The 11354-nt window shown below is 28.8% G+C and overlaps 1 protein-coding gene across 1 annotated transcript; it reads left to right on the top strand.

Annotated features, from left to right (window-relative positions):
• Positions 1 to 1850: 1850 nt before the first annotated feature.
• On the top strand, positions 1851 to 3953 carry LOC115700091 (cytosolic sulfotransferase 12-like). Its single transcript, XM_030627650.2, has one exon. The coding sequence runs from the start codon at positions 2679 to 2681 to the stop codon at positions 3732 to 3734; it is 1056 nt and encodes a 351-aa protein (XP_030483510.2). The 5' UTR covers positions 1851 to 2678; the 3' UTR covers positions 3735 to 3953.
• Positions 3954 to 11354: the final 7401 nt, after the last annotated feature.

Raw genomic sequence — 11354 nt, 5'->3', positions numbered from 1 at the left:
TGAATCCGATTGTCTAGTGGTATTGCAAGCTCTCCAAATTTATGTTCATCTACCTTCTACCTTTGGGTTGTTGGTTTTTAAGTGTTAAAAGTTTATTTTCTTGTCTAATTTTCACTACAAGAAATGAGTCCTTTTATCCTATTTTTTATGCTTAAGAAAATAAAAAGTAGAATAAAAGGTAAGCTGAAAGTTTTCACCCCAGTTTTGTATAAGACATAAGGGCCATATTTTTAACACTAAAATAAGGAAAAAAAATACTCTAAAAAAAGGTTAAACATTATTTTTTTATTAACTAGTCAAACACGCCCATGATGGATTTTCTACCACACTTTGGGGCAAGGGCCTTGTTAGGTGGTCACGAAAAAAATCAATTTTCCACTCTTTATTATTTTGCTAGAACCAAAAGGGGTAAAGGAGAAACTCTTTTATAAACACTTCTAGGTTTAGGGTTTTATCTCTTTCTCACCCAAGTTCCCTCTCTTTCGTCTCTCTCTCTCTCTCTCTCTCTCTCTCTCTCTCTCTCTCTCTCTCTCTCTCTCTCTCTCTCTCTCTCTCTCTCTCTCTCTCTCTCTCTCTCTCTCTCTCTCTCTCTCTCTCTCTCTCTCTCTCTCTCTCTCTCTCTCTCTCTCTCTCTCTCTCTCTCTCTCTCTCTGTTTGTCCAAATTCTTTCTGTGCTACCAGATTCCACGCCGCCATCTCAGCCACGCATGAAGGGCCCTCTTCTTCCTCGCAACTTCTATCTTCGTCCATCACTGTCAGCGAAAACCCTTCTGAAAAAGCCCCAAAGCTCTCTCTCCCATGCTATATGTCTCTCCTACATCTTCGTCTCCATCGACGGTGCTTCATGGTTCATGGTTGAAGAAACTTTTAAGAATGAAAAATATTTTGAGTTGACATTATAACAGTTTTTAACTTTATTTGTTCCATTTATATTGCAATTGTAATGTTGATATTTATGGTTTGTCTTATTTGTATTGTTTTTGGGGTTTCAATATAATTTCATTAATTAATGGTGATATTGTAATTTGAGATCTGATCTCAAGTTTTATTTTTTCTATGAACATATTTTTATCTTTTGATCAAATTATAGAAATTTTTTTATAATAAAGGACACTATTGTCTTGGTTAAATCGATGAACAATGATGAAATGCTATAATTTTTTTTTAGTATTAATTTCGATTTTTATGAAAAAATTTAGATAAAATGGAACTTTCGATCCCAGTTTTTAATTAAAAACCGTGATAAAAAGAACTTTTTTATTCTAATTTTTCTATAATAATCAAGATTTAATGGATTTTTTTATTCGGCTTTTTATTTTAGCTTTTATTCTTCATATATTTTGGTTTTCAATTTAGCAAATTGGGAAAAAATGCCCCTACAAATTGAGATAAAAGCCTATTTTTGTAGTAGTTGTTCATTTATCTTCTGTTAAGCGATTTGCTAAATACAAAAAATGTCAGTTTTACCAGCACAGTTCGCTACTGCGCTGATTATAGTAACTTTTACCAGCGCATTTCGCAAACTGCGCTGGCAAAAAGGTCAAAGTTTTACCAGCGCACATTTGCAGTGGCTAAAATTTAACTTTTACCCGCACATTTACTCGCTAGGAAACCAGCGCATTTACTCGCTGGGAAAAGTCATTTTTGACAGCGCTTTTCATTTTGTGTTGGCAATAGTTCTAATACCAACGTTAATTTGCTAATACACCAGTAGTAAATTTTATTTTACCGCGTAATACCAAATTTTTGCCATCACAAAAATATGGTGACAAAAATGACATTTCTTCTCGTAATGTCATTAATTATTTCTCTCAAAAATATTGTAATGGTTAATTTAGTCGTTAATGAAGTTTGATTTTATTCAAAAATAAATTAATAAATAAAAGAAAAATAAAATAAAATGTAATGATATTATATACGATTTAGTACCTTTGTATACACTTTAATCAAATTTTTATTGTAACATGCCCTCTCGTACTGTCTTTATTTCCATTAAAACATCATTATTAATTAACTATTTTGCCTTACTGTAAAGGTGCCTGTAAATATACTAAAATCGAGCTGATAATGTATGTGGTCCAAACCCAACAAGATGGTGTTTATCAATGATCACGTACGATCATTAATATTATGCAGCTTTATTTTTGTTTTCTCTCTCTCACAATCACATTCAAATATTTGAATTGTGTTGTTGAAAAATTTTATAATAGAGAATAGAGATATATCATGAATATTCAATAGATTGTTTTGTATTTTGTTAATAATTTTATCTATAAATACAAGACACCAATAGTGCTTAATCGATACCACCACGAAGTGAAGATTTACTAATAGATAGCAAATTTAATCACTATTAATTATTAAATTAAAATATCTAAGTCAGCATAATTAATTTATAACACCAATATTATTGTAAAATTATATTTTTGAACCGGCTAATGAACTACTATACTGGAGCGGGTCATGAAAAAGTACAAATCTTTTTGTGTTCTTTTTATTGATTTATCTGTAATGCTTTTATGGGTTATAATTTTTTTTTTTTTTTTATTGAACAATGTTTTATGGGCTATACGTTAATTACTGGTGTTATATCCTACTGGTACGATTATTGTATATAAATAAGATCCCATGGACTATAACATGAATAAACAAAAGGGAAGGTCATATTCATTTCTACCATGTCAAAAGAAAACAATGATCAATTATCTACCGATCATCTCATCCCGGAGTATCTCCAAGAAAATGAGATCGTTGAAGAATTCAAAGACTTGGTTGTTTCTTTACCAAGAGAAAAAGGTTGGGTAGCTTCTTATCTCCACCAATACCAAGGGTTTTGGCACACAACCAGGCAGATTCAAGGAGTTCTCTCCTGCCAAAAATATTTCAAGTCATCATCACTTAATGACAAAGATATCATCCTTGTGAGCACACCAAAATCAGGCACCACATGGCTCAAGGCCATTATTTTCTCTCTTGTTAACCGCTCAACTTTCCCGGACACCAAACAAAACCACCCTTTACTAACAACAAACCCTCATGTTCTTGTACCCTTCTTAGAACTCAATCTATTCCTCCCAAGTAAGAGTAAGCTTGTAATCCCTGACCTAATTTCTTCTTCTATTCCTTCCAATAATAACGATAGTAATCCTAGTCTATTTTCTACTCATCTTCCTTATGTGTCTCTCCCCGATTCCATCAAAACCTCCCCATGCAAACTTGTTTATCTCTGTAGGAATCCCAAGGACGTTTTCATCTCTCTCTGGCATTTTACCAACCGGTTGAGGCCACAGAACTTGGCCAAGAACACAATGGAAGAGTCGTTCGAGAAGTTCTGTAACGGAGTTAGCTTGTACGGACCCTTTTGGGACCACTCTTTGGGTTACTGGGAAGTAAGCTTGGAGTGTCCCGAGAAGGTACTTTTTCTGAACTATGATAAGATAAAGAAAGAACCATTTTTGCATGTGAAAAAATTGGCTGAGTTCTTAGGGTTTCCCTTCTCTCTTGAAGAAGAGGCCAATGGTGACGTGGCACGAATCTTGGAGCTTTGTAGTTTTGATAATTTGAGTAATTTGGTGGTCAATAAGAGTGGAAGATTATCGTCCGGCGAGGAGAATAAGACATTTTTCCGACGAGGCGAGGTTGGTGATTGGATTAATTATATGACACCAGAGATGGCTGAAAGACTGGACTCGCTAGTTGAGAAGAAGTTGCATGGTTCTGGATTGGAATTCTAAAAAATAATAATTTATCTATATGCATGCATGCATGCTTATAAAGTTCTTAGCTTTTAATTGTTTGTCAACTACAAGAACTCAGCTACTTTTAATTGATTGGGGATATTCTCATGGGAAATATCCAGTTGATTTTTATTTTATTTTTTCAAGGAGGTAATATTCTCCGTTCTCTGCCGTCTTTAAAGTGAAAAATAACAATAAGGTATTTGGATTTGAGTTTGTTTGTTGTTATCCTTTTTTAATTAATTTCGTTTTAGTTCCAACTCAATCTATAATAATTACTCAAGAAAAAAAAACATAACTAAGATGTATGCATTAATAAGAAAGGGCTCATGATTTTCATAGATGTATCATAATTTTTATTATATGTATATTTATATATATATATAACTTTTTTTAACAGCTATATATATTTATATCTTTTAACACCTTTTTTTATTTATATATATTTATTATATATACTTTTAAAGTTAAGAGAAATGATAAAAAGCACCTAATTGTTTAATATTTAATATCTTTCCTATGTTTCAATATACCTATTGATTCAATTAATTAGTATCAGTTTCATATAGTTTTATGTACACTACAAAAAACTGCTATTTTTAGTGATTAAATGTGATTTTTAGTCACAACAAAATATTACTTGTGACTAAAACATAGTATTTAGTTACAAGTTGTCACTAATTTAATTTTAGTTACAACAATTATTGTGACTAAAAATACATTTAGTCACAACAAATTATAATTTTTGTGACTAATACTTTTAGCCACGGTTCTTTTAATCACGTACATAGAAATTATAATTTATAATTAGTCACAATTTTTTCACTTTAAGTTACAAGTTTTGCTGTGACTAAAAGTAAGATTTTTTTTTTGTAGTGGTAATAACTTTTAAGGAGTATCGCTAGCTAATCTCAAGACGACATGCCTAAACGTGCTAAGTACCAAGTGTACAATAGCAATGCTCATTATTTAAGTTTTGTAAGGTGAGTTCAAAATAATTTAATTAATTAAAATATATTAAATTAAAAAAAATATGATTACCTTTAAATTTATAACTTCTGATGATATTTAGCTATATTATTAATAATTGAAATATATTGTATGGTTGAATTATATGTAATATGATAAATTAATGTGAAAAAGTATTATAAAAGTACTATTCCTAATGTGTGGACTCTTAATGGGTATTACCCATAAATGAGTAGTATTAGAAAATTTTGAGTTTTTATGATTAATTTTTTTATTTAATTAGAAAAATATTTCATTTTACATTATATGGGCTGAGATTGGTCCATCAGTTGAAAAAAAAAAAAAAAAAAAAAAATTGGCAAAAAAATAATAAAAAAAAAAATAAATTTGACTTAAATATTTTTTCATATAAATATATTTTTGATATAGTGTAAAAAAAAGGTATTTTTTTAATATTTTCTTTAATTAAATGGCTAAATTAAGTATAAAAATCCAAATTTCTTAATTATTATTCGCTATCGAATCAAAATTTAATAGTTTAATATTTTTAAAATTAATATTTATATAATAAATAATACCCACTAAAAAATATTGCTAATATATATTACATCGATCAATTGTATTATAATTAAAGAAAATATTTAAATGTACCACTATTTTACTATTTTAAAAAATTGATAATTTGTAAAAGAAAAAAGTTCTTCTAAATTAAGTTTAAAAAAAAAAAAAAAATGAAAGTGTAATGTAAAGTAATTATCACCTGTGGTAGTGGAACAATGCGAAAGGATGACCTCCAAAAGCAATTACCACCACATTAAAATTGAAATTATTATCTTTTGTAGATGTACTTGTTAGCCGGCTCCAAGCACTTACTTCTCTCATTTATATAAATTAGATTGAAGTTATGTTTTTGGTGTAGTATATTTTGTTTTATTTTAGATGTTATAAATTATTGAAAAATTTTAAAGTGCATCCTCTTAAAATAGATATATTGATGCATCTCTATCTGTTTTAATATCCGAAATAACTTTTTAGTCAAATTTTTTCTCATGGGCATGTACGTTATAATTATTTAAGACATCCTGCAAAATTTTAAAAAATTTGGAAAAGTTTAACATGCCAAAAATTATGTTCAAACAGTGTGTTGCACTCGTGACTATTTTATTTTATACGCGTGTACAATAGACTGTTTGAACATTGTTTTCTATATCGTAAATTATTCTGAATTTTTCAAAATTTTGTAGTATATCTTAAATAGCTATAACGTACATGAATATGAAAAAAAAATTAGACTAAAAAATTTTTCTGGATGCCGAAACAAGTTAAGGATGCACCAGTACATCCATTTTAAGGGAGTGCATTGTAGAATCACCCTAAATTATTTTTGAATGATACAACAAATAATCATATATAATTAATTTAATTTTGTTTAATTTTAGCCCTTATAAAAAGAAAACTAGTGATTAATTGAAAAAATATATATATATAATAAATAGAAGTATAAGATAAGTATAAGTCTTTGACTTATTTTTTTTAATAAGAAATGTTTTTTTTTTTTTTTTTTTGAAGTGTTTGAATATTATTAAAAAAAAAAATTATAAGTAAATTAAGAATTATATAAATTATTTTAGTTATAAAAATAGCTTCTCAAAAATTCTTTCGGGACTTTTAATTTTTTATCCAAACACTCTTAGAATGACTTTTTTAATTTTAAAAGTTAAAAAATTACTTCTAAACTTGATCAAATGTTATCATCAAACACAATATCTAATTATGTACATATATACATGATCACTTGAATCCACCAAGAACTTTTCAAGGGATTAGGTGGGTGGAAGTGGGTATAAGTTTCTAACTAATGAAAATTAAACTCTCTATCATCAATAGTTTAGGCACCAAAGTTCACATTTTTCCTAGAGAATGAAAAACTATAATCAATGTCAAACAAAAAAATTTGTATGAGTATTTTATACACATTATGAAAAATATACATACTATTATGAAAATAGAAAACTACAAAAGAGTACCAATAAAATTGTCATTAACGAGAGAATATATATATATAAAGAGTGTTAATTATTTTTTTTTAATACTATTTTCCTAAATCGTATTATTTTCCTAAATCGTATTTGCTTCCATATCATTCTTTTAGTATGATATATGATTTGATTAAATCTATGTTTCATCGTTTTTACAAATAACCTTCAATTCTTTTTCATTCATAGATGTCAATCATGCTAAATCTAACTAATTGTCTCAAACAATTTTTTCTTTCAACATCAACACTCCAAACCAAAAATCCAATACAAACTAAATAATACGTTTAAATAAATATATATATATATACATATTGTTATCGATATATATATAATTTTGAAACAATGTAAATATATTCAATTACCAAAAAAAAAAAAAATCCCCAAAACTGGAAAGAAAGCTCCCATTGAAAGATGTATAAGAAGAAGATTGTGGCTAGAAGATGGAGGAAACGTTGGACGTAGGAATTAAAACATTAAATTAAAACTAATTTTTTTTTCTTGAAAAGTCGATCATGAATTGAGATAGAGAATCAAGAAGTTGTGATGAAACCCATTAATATTTATTACTATTTATACATATATGCAGATTTTCTTAATTAAGCTTATTCAGAATTGTTTTATCCTCTGCGTAGTTCACGGCTGAAGAGAAGTTTATATTGTTGGAGTTGAGTCAGGATTTTAAGGGTTTAATTTATATTTAGGTTTTGTTTATATTTTTTAAGAGTTAACGATAGAGTACTTAAATTTAACATAATTTTTTTTTAAAAAAAAAGTCACTCAATAATTTCTCATTAACCAAGAATTCAGTTATATAGCCACATTTATATAGAATAAATATACTATTTATTTTTTCTTATTTTAAAATATAAAAGATCTCAAATTAACATTAAAATAAATTATAAAAGTTAATTAGGATTTTTATCCCTGAATTTTGATATATACCAAATCATTTTCCCTAAATTTTTTTGACACTTAAAAAATTTCTCCTGAACTATTGAAATTGTTAGATTTAAGGACTTTTGTCCTCTCATTTATATAAATATATATATATGTATATGTAAGGTAATTTTATTGTAGGATCTTTAGTTTGTGCCTTATAATTAATATGAGGTAGTTTTTTCAGCCAACAAAATTAAAGTCAAATAAAAATTACATTATATGATAGTATATATCATGTAATTTATTTTGGTCAAAAAATGACTGCTTTTTATATATATAAAATGTTGTTAAAACAAAAAAAAAAAAAAAAGAGAACTCTTTTATATTTATATGTATATATTAATGTGTTTGTTTTCTTTTGACTTTATGTTAATGGGTTTTGTTATTTTAATTTTTTTTATTAAAAAAAGTAAATATGTTTAAAAAAATACATAATTAAAAAAATGAGAAAAAATATATATTAGAATAAAAATTACATTATGTTTATAAGAAAGTGATATCTGGTGTACTTTATGACATTTGACTAAATTGAAATTTGTATATAAATAAGAAAAAGTGTATGAATCGGAATTGTATAAAGATGGTAGCATTAAAGAAAGCTTCAAAAATATACATAATTTTGTACACGAAAGGAAGTTGTCTAGCATAGTTGTCTAGCATAGATAAAATATTCTTAAACTGTAAATGAGTTGTCATTTCTATTTTGAAGGGGAATCCCCTTGTGGATGTAATTCACTCGGTTTGATAAATAGAAATGATCTTTCTTGATAAAAAAAAAAAACAAAGGACTTTTTCGTTTTTACACTTCAAAATAATTTTTTTTGTATTTTTACAAAATTCTACATAGAAACTCCTATTGCAACTAGGGCTGCAACCTAAATTGTTACAAAAAATCGTATAGAAACCCCTATTGCAACAAGCGCTGCAACCACTTTAGAAACCCAAACCATAAATTTGAAAAAAAATGTTAAAAAAATAGTATATATAGAGTAATTCCCCTAAAAAAATTAATAAAGTAAATTAATTTAAAAGATAATTATAGTAGAATTATATATGTAAACAAATTGATGGCAAAAGTAAGTAATTAATTTTGTTATAGTTGATTAGTAGTATAAAAAATTATAGCAAAATTCTCGTAAGTAAAATTATGTTTTAAAAATGAATACTTATACAAAAACAATTTAAATTAACTTCCAAAAAATAATAATAATAATTTAATTAAAATTTAATAAATATTTCAATTATGAATATTATTTTATATTTTAAAAAATATATTATTAAATATTATTATAATATGTATAAAGTTTTAATTGTAGACAAACAGTCTTATTGTAAGAATATACACCTTATTACTTAATGACCACATGATTTAAAATTAATGGTAAAAAAAGCTTCCGTACCGGTAAGGAATTCATTATCCTAATTTTTGCACTAGGACGGTGGCACATGGCTGGGTAACCTGGGCGGATAGTTTTACTCCTAGCAGTCCATAAAGATTGGTATAATACTCAATGTCACAAATACATAGCAGAATGTTTGAATAAGCTCACAAGTAGGCATCCAACCAGCTCTATAAGGTATGTAACTCGCATGCACCGACCAAAGAGTGCGAGTTGGAAATTTAAGAGATGGACATCGTTATTTCTAAGCTTGCATGTCACAAAGACATACTCTACATTTGTGGGATAAATTCTGAGAACAAAAGTAATTAGCTTAGATTTCTCAATCTTTTCATTGTAATTATAGAAACATGCTATATTATTTTAAATTTTGTCCACCTAACGTGGCATGTCCACATGGTCAAGATCGAGGAGATGTGGGATATAATTTGACAATAACATGACAAAGTCATCTTACACGACATGTCAATTGTTAAGGGTTCTAAAGCAATCGAGCAAAATTGTCAAGCAATAAGAAAAAGGTGTGAAGCAGGCCATCAAGACCTTGGCTAGCCATGTCTAGCTGGCCAAAGGTAGCATATAGGAAAACCAGGGTAAGTTTGTAGCCCGGCCAAGCCTTAGGAATAAGCTGGTCGGCCAAAGATTAATAGTCAGACCAAAAAGACCTGTTCAGTCAACGAAGCCTAACATTTACAAGGAAAGTTGTACAAAGAAGCTAGAAAGGCTGGCAGGCATATACCAAGGAAGGCATGCACATGCCAAGGTTGGCGGACACATACCAAGGCTGGCAGGCACATACTAAGGTTGGCAGGCACATACCGAGGCTACATAAACAATAAATGGCCGCCCATAGGAGATCATAGACAGACCAGGCCCTAAAAATAAGTCTATTCAGCCAAGTTATGAACACGGTAGTGCAATTGAGTGGGAGCGCTAGCATAAACATGGAATGTATAACTTCTATCTGGCGAATAGTAAGCAAAGGATGATCTCCTCCGAGCTTGACCAAATGAACATAAATGGTGGAGTACTCATTTCACATAAGCTGAAATATCATTTATACGGGGTCAAGTGTTTTAAGGATAAAATACATAGTAGGGTGTAACGGTAATCTAATCCCTTTACAGTGTAGATCATTCATATAGAGGATCATTGATCACATTAGGATTATAACAATGGATAACTAATGATGTGTCTATATGGTGGAACATATAGAGCATTCTATATACTGAGAGTGCAATTCTAAGTTCTATGCGTGGATTCAACGAAGAATTAATAAGTTAGTGAATTTTAGTAATAAATTCTTGATCTACTTATTGGAAGCTCGGTTATATAGACCTATGGTCCCCGCACTAGTTGAGATAATATTTCTTGTAAGACTCATATAATTGGTTTTGATTAATAAATTATAATTCACAAATTAGACTATGTCTATTTGTGAAATTTTCACTAAGTAAGGGCGAAATTGTAAAGAAAGAGTTTTAGGGGCATATTTGTTAATTATGATACTTTGTATGGTTCAATTAATAAATATGATTTTTGACAATATTATTTAATAATTATTTATAGTTATTAAATAGTTAGAATTGGCATTTAAATGGTTGAATTAGAAAATTGGCGTTTTTGAGAAAATCAGATGCAGAAAAGATAAAACCGCAAAATTGCAAAAAGTGAGGCCCAAATCCACATGTATAGGGCCGGCCACTTTTATAGGAATTTACCTCTGATATTTTTATTATTTTAATGCCAAATAATACAAACCTAACCCTAGTAGAATGCTATAAATAGATAGTGAAGGCTTCAGGAAAATTACACTTTTCTTCTGACACTTCTGATTCAGAAAAAACTGAGCCTTCTCTCTCCCTATCTTTGGCCGACCCTTCTCTTTCTCCTTCCCTCTTCAATTTCGAAATTCTTAGTGTGAGAGTAGTGCCCACACACAGCAAGTGATACCTCAATCATAGTGAGGAAGATCGTGAAGAAAGACTTTCAGCAAGAAGGAGGCTTCAGCATCAAAGATTCAGAGAAAGAGATCCAGGTTCAGATATTTATAATGCTCTGCTACAGAAAGGAATCAAGGGCTAGATATCTGAACGGAAGGAGTCATTATGTTTCGCTGCACCCAATGTAAGGTTTCCTAAACTTTATATGTGTTTATTTCATCGTTTTAGAAAGTTCATATTTAGGGTGTTAATCAACATACTTGTGAGTAGATCTAAGATCCTGGTAAAATAAATTCCAACATGAAGATGATCAGAAATTAATCTTGT

The sequence above is a fragment of the Cannabis sativa genome, chromosome 8 (genome assembly GCF_029168945.1).
Source record: "Cannabis sativa cultivar Pink pepper isolate KNU-18-1 chromosome 8, ASM2916894v1, whole genome shotgun sequence".
Taxonomy (NCBI): Eukaryota; Viridiplantae; Streptophyta; class Magnoliopsida; order Rosales; family Cannabaceae; genus Cannabis; species Cannabis sativa.
Note: the sequence above shows the minus strand (reverse complement) of the source record. Positions and strands in the feature narration are given on the sequence as shown.